Raw genomic sequence first — 20,801 nt, 5'->3', positions numbered from 1 at the left:
ACCTGAATATTGGTGTTAATGTTTGATGATATGGCAACTCTAGGTTGTGCTGCTGGGTTTAGTTTTCTATGCTAGCAGGAGATTTCAAGTGGCAGAATCACAGTTCATAATGCAAAACATTTGGTTAAATAAAACACGTTTTGGAATATTTTGCAGTCACACACACGCTGATGCTCATTTAATGACCATTTCATGCAATTCTGATAGATGCTCTGTAACACATCTTCCGTGTTAATGGTGGTTTTTATTGAATAAAATGGCCGACTGTGTACGCCGCTTCTTGAAAACTCCTATGTTGCTGTTTTCCACTGCCACAGAATTACAAGGAAACCCCACTCAGGTTAAGACTCCATAATACTGTTACTGTTCTGTGTCAAGACGACTTTTCTCCTGTGGAACATCATGTTCTTTCAGCTTTGTGACGATGCATTTTCCAAATAATCCAATGATGTTTTTAATTAGTTAATTAGTTAAAGAGCAACTTTCAGTTTCTTGTTCATTTTAATGTCTGGTTCAACTAAAGGTTCATTTGTTTGGACAAATATAATGACAACAACAAAAATAGCTGATAAGAGTTTAATTTTAAGAGCTGATATCTAGACATTTAACATGTTTTTTGGTGATTTTGGTTATTATCAAGAATGTTTCCATGACTGAAGATTTTATTACTTTACTTTTAAAAAAAGAACACAAAATTATCGAATTAGACACAAATTGACTAAAAATAGATGTAAAAATGATCGAAAAAGACACAACATGACCAAAAGACACAAAATGATCAAAAATAGATGCAAAAACGACTAAATAATGACACAAAATTGTTGAAATAGAAACAAATTCACCAAAATTTATGTTAAAATGATCAAAAAAGACACAAAATGACCACAAAATACAGTCATGGGGGGAAAAAAATATTAACCTAAATCATGATCATTAAAACCATGTTAAATGTCTAGATATCAGCTCTTAAATTAAACTCTTATCAGATATTTTTGTTGTTGTAATCATTATATTTGTCCAAACAAATGTACTTTTAGTTGAACCAGACATTAAAATGAACAAGACATTGAAGAAAACAAGGTGGTCTTATAATATTTTTTTCCATTTTCCTGTATTTAAAAAATCCCAAAGCAAATTTCGAGGTTATATTTGTGGTTTTTCATTGGAAAGCCAACCCAGAAAATGTTTGTAATTCTCTGGTTTTGTGTGCTGTAATCTTACATTCTTAGCTACTATTCTGTTGATGGATATGTTTATTGATTTTCCAGTATGTGGCGTCCTAAACTGAGTGGAGTTCCCTTTAATGATGTCAGCTACTAATACTGCGTTGTGATTGTGATGAGCAGGAGGCGGCCAGCCTTCAGTCAGTAGCCTTTCTTCAGATCTCTCGTGTTGAGTAGCCTCTGTGCTCTGTGTCCAGCATGGACCAACATGGTTGTTTGTTTTCATCTCTCAGCTGTGGTCGCTACAGCAGCTCTGGACTCACCATGTTCACCACCACAAGGATTAAACTTTCTCTCTGGAAAAAGTCTCTGACTCTTTTTAATCGTTAGAGCTATTTAAAAAAAAAAAAACTAGATTTAAGTTTAACCCTGTGGAGTGTCCAAAAGCTCCAAATAATCCAGACTTGTTGCCTCCATCAGACTAGAAAACAAAGCAGCGTGGAGCCCTACTGTAAATTTACCTCTAAAGTTCTGGCTGTAAACTCCATGAGGCCAGTTTCAGTTTGATGATGATATACCAAGTAAAACTGGAGACAAGCTCAAATAGATTTAGTATCAAATGATAGAACTGGATGGAACCCTCTTATATGGTAGATTTGACACCTTTGGAACATTTGACACATTTAAAATTCTTTATCGAGCATGATAGTGTTTTGAAAGTTAAAAAAAAAGATTCAAAATCACATTTTATGTTGGACTAAAGGGCTAAAAAAGACACAAAATGACCAAAAAAGACACAAAATGACTAATAAATGACAAAAAAAGACACACAATGACTAATAAATGACAATAAAAGACACAAAATGACTAAAGAAACAAAATAACCAAAAAAGACACAAAATGACTAATAAAAGACAAAATCACCAAAAAAAGACACAAAAAAACTAAAAAAAGACACAATAAAAGACACAAAATCACCAAAAAAGACACAAAATAACTAAAAAAAGACACAATAAAAGACACAAAATCACCAATAAAGACACAAAATGACTTACATAGACACAAATAAAATACAGTAACTACAAAAAAAAAAAAAACAGTTGGATGACAGGATGACACACAATCACAAGATCACATTTATGTTGGTTTTTCTTTGTTTCTTTTTGGTTCTAAATGTTGATCCATAAGTCAGAATAAAAAACTATTATTATTATTATCAGGTCATATAGGTGAAAAAATATACCAACATGGTATTTAAACATGTTTTAAGTGGTGAATACAGGCAGGATGGAAGGAGTCAGACATGGAGGAAATAGAACAAAACTACAGAGAGTTAAAAAAAAACAACGAATGTAAAGAATTAGAGCGAGGATAATGGAGATCATTTACAGTATTTAGTCTACAAAGCCTCTCAGTCCTCATGTGGGCTAATAGCTGTTTATCCTGTTAGTTTAAGCTGCAATCCACCATGAATGAGTTCAGGTGTTCTGTCTATGATATTACTCAGCTCTGTTTTAAGTAGTAACATTGCAGCGGTAAGTCTTTAAGCTGCTCAGCAGAGACTCAGCTGGATGATGATTCCTGGAGCTCCACAGCTTCTCTGAGCCACCAGTCACTGAGCAGCTACCTCCAGTTCATAGAGGAACTAGTGACAACGAAGCTTTGTGAACCATTGTCTTTATTTTCTGAGCCCACTAGATGGTGCTCTTTGTTCAACAAAGGGCTGAAAACATTTAATTTTCCATTGCTAGAGCCTTTTTTTTTTTTTTTTAAAGCCAAGACCGCCATCTAGTGGGGTCAGAAAATAAAGCTGTTGGGAATTAAGGATGCCTCTTTAGTGAATAAATTATGGCCTTGCACAGGGCATTAAATATGTAAATGAAGGGGCGTTATCATAAATGCTATCCCTCCTATAAGGATGTCAAATATGTAAGAATGAACCTGAGTAACGCTTGTGTTGATCTAACGGTTCAAAAGTGTGGTTAGATGGCTATAAGAATTATTAATTATCACAAATGATTCTTAATTTTAAGAAATCATATGACTTGGTTTCCTCTAAGCCATAGCTCGTTGGGGCACCATTGTTTGGTAGCTGCTTCCTCTTTCAGTTCAGGTATTTCTGGCATTTTTCTTGCATTTGATCAGGATCTCAGGGTCCATCCAACTGGTAGGAGACCCTGTGGTAGACCCAGAACACCTGAGAGAGATTATACAGCTCATCTGGGAACATCCCTGGATTCCCAAAGAGGAGCTGAAAGCATGAATAGATTACAGAACAGATACAGGCCCAGGGGCCCAAAGTGTCAGGGCCTCGTCTTCAGCTGCAAAATGTCATTCAAAGATGTGAGTAACAATTGGGAAGAGACTCTAAATCAGGGGTCTCAAACTCAAATTACCGCAGTATCAAAATGACCAAAAAATACACAAAATTACCAAAAAAGACACAAAATTGCTAAAAAAAAAGACAAAATGACCAAAAGACGCAAAATGACCAAAAAATACACAACATTACCAAAAAAGACACAGAATTACCAAAAAATATGCAAAATTATTAAAAAAGACAAAATTATTAAAAAAGACACAAAATTATTTTAAAAAGACGAAATTATTATAAAAGACACAAAATTACCTAAAAAAAGATACAAAATTACCAAAAAAGGTCATTACAGGGACCTTCAACACACATGTGCCATTCATATAAAACTCACATTAAACTTTCATATTGTTTTAATGCCTCTGCCTCTAAAGATTTGTCCCTCTTCTCTTTGATTTATCAGCCTTACGCTTCCTACGTGACATTTTCTCGCAGGTCTTTTCCCCACGTAATAAATGATCATAGTGGCACCCCTGTTGTTTAGACGTTAATATCGATCATCAGATCTTTTTCCTGACGAACCACAGAAGCCACAGCAGGGTCTGTAGGACGCTGTTCTGGACTTTGACAGAGTTTCCTATTGGTTAGTCCACCCCTGTCTCTGACCTTTCAACTTTCCTCACTAAAACAGCTTTTGTCACAGAGAAATGAGCAGAGTTTTCTACCACTTGTTGCTTTTACAGCCAAGATTTTGTTTGAGCATTTAGTTCATAAAAAGGATTTATTACACAGACTTAAAATCCCTGACACACACACACATGCAGCTAAACCTGTAAGTCTGAGTGACGTCAACAATGGAGAAAACTCAAATCTATTGCATCATGTTGATTTGTGTTTTCAATACAAAATACGTAAAGGACTTCATCAAATGAATAAAAATAATATACGGGGATCCATCTCCAGAACCCTCTGATTCTCTAAAGAGTTTGCCTCCTAACAGTTGCAGGGAGCAGTGTGCTTCAGAGAGAAATGAGCTCTGCTGTAAACGAGAGTTGAACACACACTCAAAGCGCTCCTCTTCCTGGAGAGACTCAGAGCTTGATAACCCCTCCCTCTTCTCCTGCTCTCAAACACAGCCAGCTCCACTCTGTCCACCTGTTTCCTGGTTCCCTCCCCTTCACATCTACTAGTCAGAAGATGGGCGTAACCAAAGTGGTGTTGACGTGCAGCAGCCACTCCCTGCACACACACACACACACACACACACACTGTTCAGATCAGAGTTCAGACCAGTATCAGTTATGAGGAAGTGAAGCTCAGACAGTCATTGTGACTGAGAGGTGAAATGGCGCAGAAAGGAGCTCAGCTGGATCGAGAAATCTTCTCTTGTCCGATCTGTCTGGATCTACTGAAGGATCCGGTGACTACTTCATGTGGACACAGCTACTGTATGAACTGTATTAAAAGCTTCTGGGATGGAGAGGATGAGAAGGAAACCCACAGCTGCCCTCAGTGCAGACAGACGTTCACTCCGAGGCCTGTCCTGCTGAAAAACACCATATTAGCAGTTTTAGTGGATGAGCTGAAGAAGACCGGACTCCCAGCTGCTCCTGCTGATCTCTGCTATGCTGGAGCTGAAGATGTGGCCTGTGATGTCTGCACTGGGAGAAAACTGAAAGCCTTCAAGTCCTGTCTCAGCTGTCTGGTCTCTTACTGCGAGCAACACCTCCAGCCTCACTATGATGTAGCTCAGTTATCAAAACACAAGCTGGTGGAGCCCTCCAAGAAGCTCCAGGAGAACGTCTGCTCTCAGCACGATGAGGTGATGAAGATGTTCTGCCGTACCGATCAGAAGTCTATCTGTTATCTCTGCTCTGTGGACCAACATAAAGGCCACGACACGGTCTCAGCTGCAGCAGAACGGACGGAGAAGCAGAAAGAGCTGGAGGTGAGTCGACAAAACATCCAGCAGAGAATCCAGGACAGAGAGAAAGATGTGAAGCTGCTTCAACAGGAGGTGCAGAACATCAATCGCTCCGCTGATAAAACAGTGGAGGACGGCGAGAAGATCTTCACCAAGCTGATCCGTCTCTTGGAGAAAAGAAGCTCCGAGGTGAAGCAGCAGGTCAGATCCCAGCAGGAAACTGAAGTGAGTCGAGTCAAAGAGGTGGAGGAGAAGCTGCAGCAGGAGATCAGAGAGCTGAAGAGGAAAGACGCTGAACTGAAGAATCTCTCACACACAGAGGACCACAACCAGTTTCTCCACAGCTACCCCTCACTGTCAGCACTCAGTGAGTCCACATCCAGCATCCAGATCCGTCCTCTGAGCTACTTTGAGGACGTGACAGCGGCCGTGTCACGAGTCAGAGACAAACTGCAGGACGTCCTGAGAGACAAATGGACAAAGCTCTCACTGACTGAAGTGGATGTTTTACTGTCAGATTCACCAGCAGAGCCCACGACCAGAGCTGGATTCTTAAAATATTCAAGTGAGATCACACTGGATCCAAACACAGCATACACATGGCTGTTATTATCTGAGGGGAACAGAAAAGCAACATCCATGAGTAAAAAACAGTCCTATCCAAGTCACCCAGACAGATTCACTGGATGGTGGCAGGTCCTGAGTAGAGAGAGTCTGACTGGACGATGTTACTGGGAGGTGGAGGGGAGAGGGGGTGTAGTTTGGGTAGCAGCTTCATACAAGAATATCAGAAGAGGGGGGTGGTCGTTTGACTCTGTATTTGGACGCAATGACAAATCTTGGGCATTAAGATATTACAACAACGAATATACATTTTTGTACAACAATATCAAAACTCCCGTCTCAGGTCCTCGGTCCTCCAGAATCGGAGTGTACCTGGATCACAGAGCAGGTATTCTGTCCTTCTACAGCGTCTCTGAAACCATGACCCTCCTCCACAGAGTCCAGACCACGTTCACTCAGCCGCTCTATGCTGGACTTCTGGTTGGTGACAGAGATGGGGACACTGCTGAGTTCTGTAAACTCAAATAACCAAAGGGACAGCAGGTAAAAATGTGTTTTTACTCTTAAAGCTCCCATTTTGTTTACCTTTGTGGTGTTTTATTTGAAGTTTTTATATCTATAAGAAGATAAATTTGTAGTTTTATGAGCTAAAACCATCTGAGTTCAGTTGTACATCTGCTCTCTCAGCCTCCATCTGCAGCTCTAGCAACTCAGATCATTTTGGGCCTGTCTCATTAATATTCAAGTCCCTTTCTTTTGATTGGCTGACTGTCTTGAGTGACACCCGGCCAGTCTAATCACAGTTAACGGTTTGCAGCCTCCGTAAAACTCACCGGTGAATGCAAAAAGATGATGGCCACCGCTGAGGAAGATGTTCTCAGACTTTACATGTTAGAGCCTGATGATGCTTCTCTCCGACTGAAACATGAAATATATTACTGGTTCATTTACGGCAGGGGCCTCAAACTCAAATTACCTGGGGGCCGCTGGAGGCACTATCAAAATGACCAAAAAAAGACACAAAATTACCAAAAAAAGACACAAAATTACTAAAAAAATACACAAAATGAAAGAAAATAAACTAAATTACTTTAAAAAAGACACAAAATGACAAAAAAGTCACTAAATGACCAAAGAAAGATACAAAATGGACAAAGTAAAGACACCAAATTATTAAAAAGACAAAAAATGACAGAAAAAAGGCACAAAACGACAGAAAAAACTAAATTACTAAAAAAAAAGAAGCAAAATGATGAAAAAAGACACAAAATGGACAAAATAAAGACATAAAATGACAAAAAAGAGACACAAAATTACAAAAAAAGACACAAAATTACAAAAAAGACACAAAATGACCCAAAAAAGACACAAAATGACCCAAAAAAGACACAACATTATTAAGAAAAGACACAAAATTATTAAGAAAAGACTCAAAATTACCAAAAAAAGACACAAGATTAGCAAGTTGTATTGTGCATTGTGTTTATTCTGATATTTGAAATGAAAATGTGTGCAATGATATATTGGCTTCCTGAGATTCAATGATTGAGCATTTTAATATTTTCACAATAATTTTTTTGCAGCTACCGCTGCTTTATAATCACAGAAGCCTTGTAGAGTGTGTTTTCTACAATATGGGACCTTTAAACTGATTTCGTTCCATGTTTGTTGCTGAGAGCTCATCGTTGTGGCATTTCTTCTCTGCAGAGATCAGCTGTCAATCAAACATTATGGGCGGGGCTTTGACATCTGCTCATTAGTTGTTGTGTAGATGTTTGACTTTCCTTCCTGTGTCTGTTGAGCCACGGAGGCTTTCACTGCTCATGATGACTGTTGTTCACCTCAACTCATATTTCTCTGCAGGAAAATGTACATTTCTCTGAGCTCCAAATGTTTGTGGAATATTTGTATGTTGTTGTTTTTCTTTTCCTGCATGGCTCTTAAGAGAGAAAGCTCCAGATACTCTAAGAAAATGTGTAAAAGAAATCCTTAATCATATCTACATTTATGTGTTTGTTAGACCAAATGTTGTTGTTGGAATGAGGCTCTATGATGTAATATAAAACTATAATTATCATAATCAATAAGGAAATCATTCATTATTCTCTTGTATATGGCTGAGATTCTGGTCAAACTAACAATCATTTAACAGACTTTACTGACGGGATGTGTCAACAAACTGATTTCATAATAAACAAACAAACACAAACAAAGTATTTTCTTCGTCTTAATTTCAGGGTTTCATACAAAGCTGATGGAGAAATGATGACACTAATACGAGAGTATAAAAGATAAAAAAGACCTTTTACTTTTTCCAAAATTTTGGCCCACAACCCAAATACGATTACGCTTAAATAACAACTTGGCAGCGTGTCAAGATATTTTATCACAATCCTACTCCACTATGTTCTATAAATTAATTTGAAATAAAGGTTATATTTAAAAGAAATCTATTTCATACAGTCTATGGTGCATCTCAATAAATTAGAATATGATAGAAAAGTTTATTCCTGTCAGTACTTCAATTCAAAAAGTGGAAATAACACATTATATAGATCCATTACACAAAGAATGAAACATTGTACGTCTTTATTTATTTAAGATTAGGTTTTACCTTAAATTAATTATTAAATTATTCATTTCTTCTAATTATAATGATTATGGCTGATTACATTTAATGAGTCCTGAAGACTTCTCTCCATTTTCTCTCTTTCTGTTATTGTGTCCATCTATATGACTCAATACTTGTTTGGGGCTGTTTGACTTGAACTAAATGGACTTTTCATCATATTCTAATGTATTGAGATGATCCTGTATGTATACAAGTAACTTTTGTTTTTATTATTCTGATTTTATTATTTCTCAATACAAATCGTACAAGCTGTGGTGAAATGTGACAAAGTATATTTTCTCAAGTACTTTACTCAGGGACGGACTGGGACTCTGTTTTTTTGGACTTTGGACTGTGTGTGTGTGTGTGTGTGTGTGTGTGTGTGTGTGAGAGAGAGAGAGAGAGAGAGAGAGAGAGAGGCTAACAGCGCGTTCCCTCCCTAAAAGTAATATTTGGAGGATCTTTATGACATCTTCCCCTTTTACTAGCAGATCAGAAGTGACACCAATGAAATGTTGTTTAGACGTTAATATCGCTCATCAGATCTTTTTTCTGACGAACCACAGAAGCCACAGCAGGGTCTGTAGGACGCTGTTCTGGACTTTGACAGAGTTTCCTATTGGTTAGTCCACCCCTGTCTCTGACCTTTCAACTTTCCTCACTAAAACAGCTTTTGTCACAGAGAAATGAGCAGAGTTTTCTATCACTTGTTGCTTTTACAGCCAAGATTTTGTTTGAGCATTTAGTTCATAAAAAGGATTTATTACACAGACTTAAAGTCCCTGACACACACACACATGCAGCTAAACCTGTAAGTCTGAGTGACGTCAACAACGGAGAAAACTCAAATCTATTGCGTCATGTTGATTTGTGTTTTCAATACAAAATACGTAAAAGACTTCATCAAATGAATAAAAATAGTGTGAGGATTTCATTACTTTTGCAGCTGTGAGTCATTTTCTGGTTTCCATCTACTCTATCTGAATTATTGTAATCATTAAAAACTTTAATATACGGGGATCCATCTCCAGAACCCTCTGATTCTCTAAACAGTTTGCCTCCTAACAGTTGCAGGGAGCAGTGTGCTTCAAAGAGAAATGAGCTCTGCTGTAAACGAGAGTTGAACACACACTCAAAGCGCTCCTCTTCCTGGAGAGACTCAGAGCTTGATAACCCCTCCCTCTTCTCCTGCTCTCAAACACAGCCAGCTCCACTCTGTCCACGAGTTTCCTGGTTCCCTCCCCTTCACATCTACTAGTCAGAAGATGGGCGTAACCAAAGAGGTGTTGACGTGCAGCAGCCAATCCCTACACACACACACACACACACACACACACACTGTTCAGCTCAGAGCTCAGACCAGTATCAGTTATGAGGAAGTGAAACTCAGACAGTCGTTGTGACTGAGAGGTGAAATGGCGCAGAAAGGAGCTCAGCAGGATCGAGAAATCTTCTCTTGTCCGATCTGTCTGGATCTACTGAAGGATCCGGTGACTACTACATGTGGACACAGCTACTGTATGAACTGTATTAAAAGCTTCTGGGATGGAGAGGATGAGAAGGAAACCCACAGCTGCCCTCAGTGCAGACAGACGTTCACTCCGAGGCCTGTCCTGCTGAAAAACACCATATTAGCAGTTGTAGTGGATGATCTGAAGAAGACCGGACTCCAAGCTGCTCCTGCTGATCTCTGCTATGCTGGAGCTGAAGATGTGGCCTGTGATGTCTGCACTGGGAGAAAACTGAAAGCCTTTAAGTCCTGTCTCACCTGTCTGGTCTCTTACTGTGAGCAACATCTCCAGCGTCATTATGATGTCGCTCAGTTATCAAAACACAAGCTGGTGGAGCCCTCCAAGAAGCTGCAGGAGAACATCTGCCCTCAGCACGATGAGGTGATAAAGATGTTCTGCCGGACCGATCAGAAGTCTATCTGTTATCTCTGCTCTGTGGACCAACATAAAGGCCACGACACGGTCTCAGCTGCAGCAGAACGGACGGAGAAGCAGAAAGAGCTGGAGGTGAGTCGACAAAACATCCAGCAGAGAATCCAGGACAGAGAGAAAGATGTGAAGCTGCTTCAACAGGAGCTGCAGAACATCAATCGCTCTGCTGATAAAACAGTGGAGGACGGTGAGAAGATCTTCACTGAGCTGATCCGTCTCTTGGAGAAAAGAAGCTCCGAGGTGAAGCAGCAGGTCAGATCCCAGCAGGAAACTGAAGTGAGTCGAGTCAAAGAGGTGGAGGAGAAGCTGCAGCAGGAGATCAGAGAGCTGAAGAGGAAAGACGCTGAACTGAAAAAACTCTCACACACGGAGGACCACAACCAGTTTCTCCACAGCTACCCCTCACTGTCAGCACTCAGTGAGTCCACATCCAGCATCCAGATCCGTCCTCTGAGCTACTTTGAGGATGTGACAGCGGCCGTGTCACGAGTCAGAGATAAACTACAGGACGTCCTGAGAGACGAATGGACAGACGTCTCACTGACTGAAGTGGATGTTTTACTGTCAGATTCACCAGCAGAGCCCACGACCAGAGCTGGATTCTTAAAATATTCATGTGAGATCACACTGGATCCAAACACAGCATACACACAGCTGTTATTATCTGAGGGGAACAGAAAAGGAACATACATGAGCGATCAACAGTCCTATCCAAGTCACCCAGACAGATTCACTTTGTACAGTGAGGTCCTGAGTAGAGAGAGTCTGACTGGACGATGTTACTGGGAGGTGGAGTGGAGAGGGGGTATGGTTTTTGTAGCAGTTTCATACAAGAATATCAGCAGAGGGGAGTTTAATGACTCTTTATTTGGACGCAATGACAAATCTTGGGCATTAAGATGTCACAACAACGAATATACATTTTTGTACAACAATGTCGAAACTCCCGTGTCAGGTCTTCGGTCCTCCAGATTCGGAGTGTACCTGGATCACAGAGCAGGTATTCTGTCCTTCTACAGCGTCTCTGAAACCATGACCCTCCTCCACAGAGTCCAGACCACGTTCACTCAGCCGCTCTATGCTGGACTTCTGCTTGGTTACAGCGATGGAGACACTGCTGAGTTCTGTAAACTCAAATAACCAAAGGGACAGCAGGTAAAAATGTGTTTTAACTCTTAAAGCTCCCATTTTGTTCACCTTTGTGGTGTTTTATTTGAAGTTTTTATATCTATAAGATGATACATTTGTAGTTTAATGTGCTAAAATCACCGCCGCTGGAGGTATTATCAAAATGACCAAAAAAGACACAGAAATACTAAAAAAAAGACAAAAATGACAAAAATTAAATAAATTACTTAAAAAAGACACAAATTGACCAAAGAAAGACAAAAAATGACGGAAAAAGACACACAAAATTGTTTTAAAAAGACTCAAAATGACCAAAAAAAGAGACAAATTTACCAAAAAAAAGTAATGAAAGGGACCTTCCACACACAACACGGTAAAGTGCCATTCATATAAAACTCACATTAAACTTTCATATCAAGGTGGGGGCCACAAAATATCATCACGAGGGCCACAATTGGCCCGCGGGCCGCCAGTTTGAGACCCATGGCTTACAGGTTGTAGATTCAGAATCGGACACGATAATGTGGAGACGGCCGTATCCTATATGAGCAGCTTCTTGGAGTGACGGCTTTTTATTGTGCATTGTGTTTATTCTGATATTTGAAATGAAAATGTGTGCAATGATATATTGGCTTCTTGAGATTCAATGATTGAGCATTTTAATATTTTCATAATCATTTTTTTGCAGCTTCCGCTGCTTTATAATCACAAAAGACTTGTAAAGTGTGTTTTCTACAATATGGGACCTTTAAACTGATTTCTTTCCATGTTTGTTGCTGAGAGCTCATCGTTGTGGCATTTCTTCTCTGCAGAGATCAGCTGTCAATCAAACATTATGGGCGGGGCTTTGACATTAGTTGTTGTGTAGATGTTTGACTTTCCTTCCTGTGTCTGTTGAGCCGCGGAGGCTTTCACTGCTCATGATGACTGTTGTTCACCTCAACTCATATTTCTCTGCAGGAAAATGTACATTTCTCTGAGCTCCAAATGTTTGTGGAATATTTGTATGTTGTTGTTTTTCTTTTCCTGCATGGCTCTTAAGAGAGAAAGCTCCAGATATTCTAAGAAAATGTCTAAAAGAAATCCTTAATCATATCTACATTTATGTGTTTGTTAGACCAAATGTTGTTGTTGGAATGAGGCTCTATGATGTAATATAAAACTATAATTATCATAATCAATAAGGAAATCATTCATTATTCTCTTGTATATGGCTGAGATTCTGGTCAAACTAACAATCATTCAACAGACTTTACTGACGGGATGTGTCAACAAACTGATTTCAAAATAAACAAACAAACACAAACAAAGTATTTTCTTCTCGTCTTAATTTCAGGGTTTCATACAAAGCTGATGGAGAAATGATGACACTAATACGAGAGTATAAAAGTTAAAAAAGGTCTTTTACTTTTTAGAAAATTTCGGCCCACAACCCAAATACGATTACGCTTAAATAACAACTTGGCAGCGTGTCAAGATACTTTACCACAAGCCTACTCCACTATGTTCTATTAATTAATTGGAAATAAAGGTTATATTTAAAAAAAATCTATTTCATACAGTCTATGGTGCATCTCAATAAATTAGAATATGATAGAAAAGTTTATTTATGTCAGTAATTCAATTCAAAAAGTGGAAATAACACATTATATAGATCCATTACACACAGAATGAAACATTGTACGTCTTTATTTATTTAAGATCAGGTTTTACCTTAAATTAATTTTTAAATTATTCATTTATTCTAATTATAATGATTATGGCTTACATTTAATGAGTCCTGAAGACTTCTCTCCATTTTCTCTCTTTCTGTTATTGTGTCCATCTATATGACTCCATACTTGTTTGGGGCTGTTTGACTTGAACTAAATGGACTTTTCATCATATTCTAATGTATTGAGATGATCCTGTAGATACTGTTGGGGTTAATCTGACCCTGAACACAAGAGGTGACTTGTGTTCATTTATCAACATCACTCGGGGAAAAAAAAAGACACAAATTGACCAAAAAAAAGAAATAAATTGACCAGAAAAGACACAAATTGACCAAAAAAAGATATGAATTGACCAAAAAAGACACAAATTGTCCACAAAAAGACGTAAAATGACCAAAAAGAGACACAAATTGACCAAAAAAATACACAAATTGACGACAAAAAGACACAAAATGACCAAAACAAACCATTTTCTCTCTTTCTGTTATTGTGTCCATCTATATGACTCAATACTTGTTTGGGGCTGTTTGACTTGAACTAAATGTACTTTTCATCATATTCTAATGTATTGAGATGATCCTGTATGTATACAAGTAACTTTTGTTTTTATTATTCTGATTTTATTATTTCTCAATACAAATCGTACAAGCTGTGGTGAAATGTGACAAAGTATATTTACTCAAGTACTTTACTCAGGGACGGACTGGGACTCTGTTTTTTTGGACTTTGGACTGTGTGTGTGTGTGTGTGTGTGTGTGAGAGAGAGAGTGAGGCTATCAGCGCGTTCCCTCCCCAAAAGTAATATTTGGAGGATTTTTTTGACATCTTCCCCTTTTTCTAGCAGATCAGAAGTGACACCAATGAAATGTTGTTTAGACGTTAATATCGCTCATCAGATCTTTTTTCTGTCGAACGACAGAAGCCACAGCAGGGTCTGTAGGACGCTGTTCTGGACTTTGACAGAGTTTCCTATTGGTTAGTCCACCCCTGTCTCTGACCTTTCAACTTTCCTCACTAAAACAGCTTTTGTCACAGAGAAATGAGCAGAGTTTTCTACCACTTGTTGCTTTTACAGCCAAGATTTTGTTTGAGCATTTAGTTCATAAAAAGGATTTATTACACAGACTTAAAATCCCTGACACACACACACATGCAGCTAAACCTGTAAGTCTGAGTGACGTCAACAACGGAGAAAACTCAAATCTATTGCGTCATGTTGATTTGTGTTTTCAATACAAAATACGTAAAGGACTTCATCAAATGAATAAATATAGTGTGAGGATTTCATTACTTCTGTAGCTGTGAGTCATTTTCTGGTTTCCATCTACTTTATCTGAATTATTGTAATCATTAAAAACTTTAATATACGGGGATCTATCTCCAGAACCCTCTGATTCTCTAAAGAGTTTTCCTCCTAACAGTTGCAGGGAGCAGTGTGCTTCAAAGAGAAATGAGCTCTGCTGTAAACGAGAGTTGAACACACACTCAAAGCGCTCCTCTTCCTGGAGAGACTCAGAGCTTGATAACCCCTCCCTCTTCTCCTGCTCTCAAACACAGCCAGCTCCACTCTGTCCACCTGTTTCCTGGTTCCCTCCCCTTCACATCTACTAGTTAGAAGATGGGCGTAACCAAAGTGGTGTTGACATGCAGCAGCCAATCCCTGCACACACACACACACACACACACACTGTTCAGATCAGAGTTCAGACCAGTATCAGTTATGAGGAAGTGAAACTCAGACAGTCGTTGTGACTGAGAGGTGAAATGGCGCAGAAAGGAGCTCAGCAGGATCGAGAAATCTTCTCTTGTCCGATCTGTCTGGATCTACTGAAGGATCCGGTGACTACTACATGTGGACACAGCTACTGTATGAACTGTATTAAAAGCTTCTGGGATGGAGAGGATGAGAAGGAAACCCACAGCTGCCCTCAGTGCAGACAGACGTTCACTCCGAGGCCTGTCCTGCTGAAAAACACCATATTAGCAGTTTTAGTGGATGATCTGAAGAAGACCGGACTCCCAGCTGCTCCTGCTGATCTCTGCTATGCTGGAGCTGAAGATGTGGCCTGTGATGTCTGCACTGGGAGAAAACTGAAAGCCTTCAAGTCCTGTCTCACCTGTCTGGTCTCTTACTGTGAGCAACACCTCCAGCGTCATTATGATGTCCCTCAGTTATCAAAACACAAGCTGGTGGAGCCCTCCAAGAAGCTGCAGGAGAACATCTGCCCTCAGCACGATGAGGTGATAAAGATGTTCTGCCGAACCGATCAGAAGTCTATCTGTTATCTCTGCTCTGTGGACCAACATAAAGGCCACGACACGGTCTCAGCTGCAGCAGAACGGACGGAGAAGCAGAAAGAGCTGGAGGTGAGTCGACAAAACATCCAGCAGAGAATCCAGGACAGAGAGAAAGATGTGAATCTCCTTCAACAGGAGGTGCAGAACATCAATCGCTCCGCTGATAAAACAGTGGAGGACGGTGAGAAGATGTTCACTGAGCTGATCCGTCTCTTGGAGAAAAGAAGCTCTGAGGTGAAGCAGCAGGTCAGATCCCAGCAGGAAACTGAAGTGAGTCGAGTCAGAGAGGTGGAGGAGAAGCTGCAGCAGGAGATCAGAGAGCTGAAGAGGAAAGACGCTGAACTGAAGAAACTCTCACACACAGAGGACCACAACCAGTTTCTCCACAGCTACCCCTCACTGTCAGCACTCAGTGAGTCCACATCCAGCATGGAGATCTGTCCTCTGAGCTACTTTGAGGACGTGACAGCGGCCGTGTCACGAGTCAGAGACAAACTGCAGGACGTCCTGAGAGACGAATGGACAGACGTCTCACTGACTGAAGTGGATGTTTTACTGTCAGATTCACCAGCAGAGCCCAGGACCAGAGCTGGATTCTTAAAATATTCACGTGAGATCACACTGGATCCAAACACAGCAAACACAAAGCTGTTATTATCTGAGGGGAACAGGAAAGTAACATTCATGAGGGATAAACAGTCATATCCAAGTCACCCAGACAGATTCACTACATATACTCAGGTCCTGAGTAGAGAGAGTCTGACTGGACGATGTTACTGGGAGGTGGAGTGGAGAGGGGATGTAGTTCGTGTAGCAGCTTCATACAAGAATATCAGCAGAGGGGAGTTTAATGACTCTGTATTTGGTTACAATGACAAATCTTGGGCATTTTCATCTTACAACAACGAATATACATTTTGGTACAACAACATCAAAACTCCCGTCTCAGATCCTCAGTCCTCCAGAGTGGGAGTGTTCCTGGATCACAGAGCAGGTATTCTGTCCTTCTACAGCGTCTCTGAAACCATGACCCTCCTCCACAGAGTCCAGACCTTGTTCACTCAGCCGCTCTATGCTGGACTTAAGGTTGGTTACGGAGATGGAGACACTGCTGAGTTCTGTAAACTCAAATAACCAAAGGGACAGCAGGTAAAAATGTGTTTTCACACTTAAAGCTCCCATTTTGTTCACCTTTGTGGTGTTTTATTTGTTTTTATATCTATAAGATGATAAATTTGTAGTTTTATGTGCTAAAACCACCTGAGTTCAGTTGTACATCTGCTCTCTCAGCCTCCCTCTGCAGCTCCAGCAACTCAGATCATTTTGGGCCTGTCTCATTAATATTCAAGGCCCTTTCCTTTGATCCTTTTGATTGGCCAGTCTAACCACAGTTAACGGTTTGCAGCCTCGGTAAAATTCACCGGGGAATGCAAAAAGACGATGGCCATCGCTGAGGAAGATATTCTCAGACTTTACATGTTAGAGCTGGAGTCAGAGCCTGATGATGCTTCATTAACATGAAATATATTACTGGTTCACTTATGGCAGGGGCCTCAAACTCAAATTACCTGGGGGCCGCTAGAGGCAGTATCAAAATTACCAAAAAAAGATACAAAATTATTAAAAAAAGACACAAAATGACAGAAAATACACTAAATTACTTTAAAAAAGACACAAAATGATCAAAAAAAGACACAACATTACTAAAAAAGACACAAAATGACAGTAAATGACCAAAAAAGACACAAAATGGACAAAATAAAGACACAAAATTACTAACAAAAAGGCACAAAATAACTGAAAAAGACACAAAATAACTAAAGAAGACACAAAATGACGAAATTACTTAAAAAAGAAACCAAATGACGAAAAAAAGACACAAAATGGACAAAATAAAGACACAAAATTACTAAAAAGACACAAAATGACAGAAAATAAACTAAATTACTTTAGAAAAGACACAAAATGACCAAAAAAAGACACAAAATTACTAAAAAAAGATACAAAACGACAGAAAAAACTAAACTACTTAAAAAAAGACACAAAATGGACAAAAGAAAGACATAAAATGACAAAAAAGAGACACAAAATTACAAAAAAAGACACAAAATATCAAAAAAGACACAAAATGACCCAAAAAAGACATATAATTACCAAAACAAGACACAATTATTATTAAGAAAAGACTCAAAATTATCAAAAAAAGACACAAAATTACCAATTTTTATTGTGCATTGTTTTTATTCTGATATTTGAAATTAAAATTTATGCAATGATATATTGGCTTCCTGAGATTCAATGATTGAGCATTTTAATAATTTCACAATATTTTTTTTGCAGCTACCGCTGCTTTATAATCACAGAAGCCTTGTAAACTGTGTTTTCTACAATATGGGACCTTTAAACTAACTTCTTTCCATGTTTGTTGCTGAGAGCTCATCGTTGTGGCATTTCTTCTCTGCAGAGATCAGCTGTCAATCAAACATTATGGGCGGGGCTTTGACATCTGCTCATTAGTTGTTGTGTAGATGTTTGACTTTCCTTCCTGTGTCTGTTGAGCCACGGAGGCTTTCACTGCTCATGATGACTGTTGTTCACCTCAACTCATATTTCTCTGCAGGAAAATGTACATTTCTCTGAGCTCCAAATGTTTGTGGAATATTTGTATGTTGTTGTTTTTCTTTTCCTGCATGGCTCTTAAGAGAGAAAGCTCCAGATATTCTAAGAAAATGTGTAAAAGAAATCCTTAATCATATCTACATTTATGTGTTTGTTAGACCAAATGTTGTTGTTGGAATGAGGCTCTATGATGTAATATAAAACTATAATTATCATAATCAATAAGGAAATCATTCATTATTCTCTTGTATATGGCTGAGATTCTGGTCAAACTAACAATCATTTAACAGACTTTACTGACGGGATGTGTCAACAAACTGATTTCATAATTAATAAACAAACATAAACAAAGTATTTTCTCCTCTGATTCTTGTTTTAGAGACTTTTGTTTTCTGTTTCATGGTGGAGGCAGTGAACGGTGAAATGCCAATAGGATTTCTATATGTTCTGCTGTGCTGTTCCCTGAAGGCACCGCAGCTTTACACACAGCAGAAACCTGCAACACTCACTCAAGACTCTACACACATCTCTGTTTATCTTCCAGTGCCACTTTCTCCTTTTACTGTCTCATAAATGCACACTGAGCCAATGTCTGCAGGACATTTTCTCCTCAACAATCTCTTGCTCATTGTGTCCGTCCCAGAAGACACACCCCGACTCTAAAACATACACTTTTAGTCATTTGGTGTCTTTTTGTGTCTTTTTTTTCTCATTTTGTGTCTTTTTTTGTTATTTTGTGTCTTTTTTGTTGTCTTTTTGCGTCTTTTTCGTTGTCATTTTGTGTCTTTTTTGGTCATTTTGTGTCTTTTTTGTTGTCATTTTGTGTCTTTTTTGGTCATTTTGTGTCTTTTTTGTGTCTTTTTCTGTTGCCATTTTGTGTATTTTTTGTTGATATTTTGTGTCTTTTTTGTTGTCATTTTGTGTCTTTTTTGTCATTTTGTGTCTTTTTTGTTGTCATTTTGTTTTGTTTTTTGTCATAATTTTGTGTCTTTTTTTAGTGATTTTGTGTCTTTTTTGTTGTCTTTTTGCGTCTTTTTCGTTGTCATTTTGTGTCTTTTTTGGTCATTTTGTGTCTTTTTGTTGTCATTTTGTGTCTTTTTTGGTCATTTTGTGTCTTTTTTGTGTCTTTTTCTGTTGCCATTTTGTGTATTTTTTGTTGATATTTTGTGTCTTTTTTGTTGTCATTTTGTGTCTTTTTCTGTCATTTTGTGTCTTTTTTTGTCATTTTGTGTCTTTTCTTTCGTCATTTTGCCCATCCCTGATTTACACACATCTCTGTTTATCTTCCAGTGCCACTTTCTCCTTTTACTGTCTCATAAATGGACACTGAGCCAATGTCTGCAGGACATTTTATACTCAACAATCTCTTGCTCATTGTGTCCGTCCCAGAAGACACAAAACTCTAAAACATACACTTTTAATCATTTGGTGTCTTTTTGTGTCTTTTTTGTTGTTGTCATTTTGTGTGTTTTTAGTCATTTTGTGTCTTTTTGTGTCTTTTTTTTTCTCATTTTGTGTCTTTTTTTGTTATTTTGTGTCTTTTTTTGTTGTCTTTTTGCGTCTTTTTCGTTGTCATTTTGTGTCTTTTATTGTTGTCATTTTGTGTGTTTTTTGGTCATTTTGTGTCTTTTTTTAGTCATTTTGTGTCTTTTTTTGTTGCCATTTTGTGTCTTTTTTGTTGATATTTTGTGTCTTTTTTGTTGTCATTTTGTGTCTTTTTTGTCATTTTGTGTCTTTTTTGTTGCCATTTTGTGTCTTTTTTGTCATTTTGTGTCTTTTCTTTTGTCATTTTGTGTCTTTTTTTGTTGTCATTTTGTGTCTTTTTTTGTTGTCTTTTTGTGTTTTTTGTGTCTTTTTGTGTCTTTTTTTGCCATTTTGTGTCTTTTTTTTCTAATTTTGTGTCTTTTTTTGTTATTTTGTGTCTTTTTTGTTGTCTTTTTGCGTCTTTTTCGTTGTCATTTTGTGTCTTTTTTGGTCATTTTGTGTCTTTTTTGTTGTCATTTTGTGTCTCTTTTGGTCATTTTGTGTCTTTTTTGTGTCTTTTTCTGTTGCCATTTTGTGTATTTTTTGTTGATATTTTGTGTCTTTTTTGTTGTCATTTTGTGTCTTTTTTGTTGTCATTTTGTTTTGTTTTTTGTCATAATTTTGTGTCTTTTTTTAGTGATTTTTCTGTCTTTTTGTGTCTTTTTTGTTGTCATTTTGTGTCTTTTTTGTCATTTTGTGTCTTTTTTTGTCATTTTGTGTCTTTTCTTTCGTCATTTTGCCCATCCCTGATTTACACACATCTCTGTTTATCTTCCAGTGCCACTTTCTCCTTTTACTGTCTCATAAATGCACACTGAGCCAATGTCTGCAGGACATTTTCTCCTCAACAATCTCTTGCTCATTGTGTCCGTCCCAGAAGACACACCCCGACTCTAAAACATACACTTTTAGTCATTTGGTGTCTTTTTGTGTCTTTTTTTTCTCATTTTGTGTCTTTTTTTGTTATTTTGTGTCTTTTTTGTTGTCTTTTTGCGTCT

General features: G+C 38.4%; 3 protein-coding genes across 3 annotated transcripts; all 3 read left to right on the top strand.

Moving 5' to 3' along the window:
• The first annotated feature begins 4,810 nt into the window (after positions 1 to 4,810).
• LOC131980507 (tripartite motif-containing protein 16-like) lies at positions 4,811 to 6,554 on the top strand. The gene has a single exon (XM_059344756.1). It carries the CDS (start codon positions 4,823 to 4,825, stop codon positions 6,491 to 6,493), a length of 1,671 nt encoding a protein of 556 aa, XP_059200739.1. The 5' UTR covers positions 4,811 to 4,822; the 3' UTR covers positions 6,494 to 6,554.
• Positions 6,555 to 9,928: 3,374 nt separating this feature from the next.
• Positions 9,929 to 11,774, top strand: LOC131980488 (tripartite motif-containing protein 16-like). Its single transcript, XM_059344733.1, has one exon. The coding sequence runs from the start codon at positions 9,992 to 9,994 to the stop codon at positions 11,657 to 11,659; it is 1,668 nt and encodes a 555-aa protein (XP_059200716.1). The 5' UTR covers positions 9,929 to 9,991; the 3' UTR covers positions 11,660 to 11,774.
• Positions 11,775 to 15,085: 3,311 nt separating this feature from the next.
• Positions 15,086 to 18,619, top strand: LOC131980690 (tripartite motif-containing protein 16-like). The gene has a single exon (XM_059344979.1). The coding sequence runs from the start codon at positions 15,127 to 15,129 to the stop codon at positions 16,792 to 16,794; it is 1,668 nt and encodes a 555-aa protein (XP_059200962.1). The 5' UTR covers positions 15,086 to 15,126; the 3' UTR covers positions 16,795 to 18,619.
• Positions 18,620 to 20,801: the final 2,182 nt, after the last annotated feature.

Source organism: Centropristis striata, chromosome 11 (genome assembly GCF_030273125.1).
Source record: "Centropristis striata isolate RG_2023a ecotype Rhode Island chromosome 11, C.striata_1.0, whole genome shotgun sequence".
Taxonomy (NCBI): domain Eukaryota; kingdom Metazoa; phylum Chordata; class Actinopteri; order Perciformes; family Serranidae; genus Centropristis; species Centropristis striata.
This window is presented reverse-complemented; position numbering and strand designations above follow the sequence as displayed.

What these genes read in the sequence shown, in the direction of transcription:
- LOC131980507 (XM_059344756.1), top strand. Translation starts at nt 4,823, where the DNA reads ATGGCGCAGAAAGGAGCTCAGCTGGATCGAGAAATCTTCTCTTGTCCG.
- LOC131980488 (XM_059344733.1), top strand. Translation starts at nt 9,992, where the DNA reads ATGGCGCAGAAAGGAGCTCAGCAGGATCGAGAAATCTTCTCTTGTCCG.
- LOC131980690 (XM_059344979.1), top strand. Translation starts at nt 15,127, where the DNA reads ATGGCGCAGAAAGGAGCTCAGCAGGATCGAGAAATCTTCTCTTGTCCG.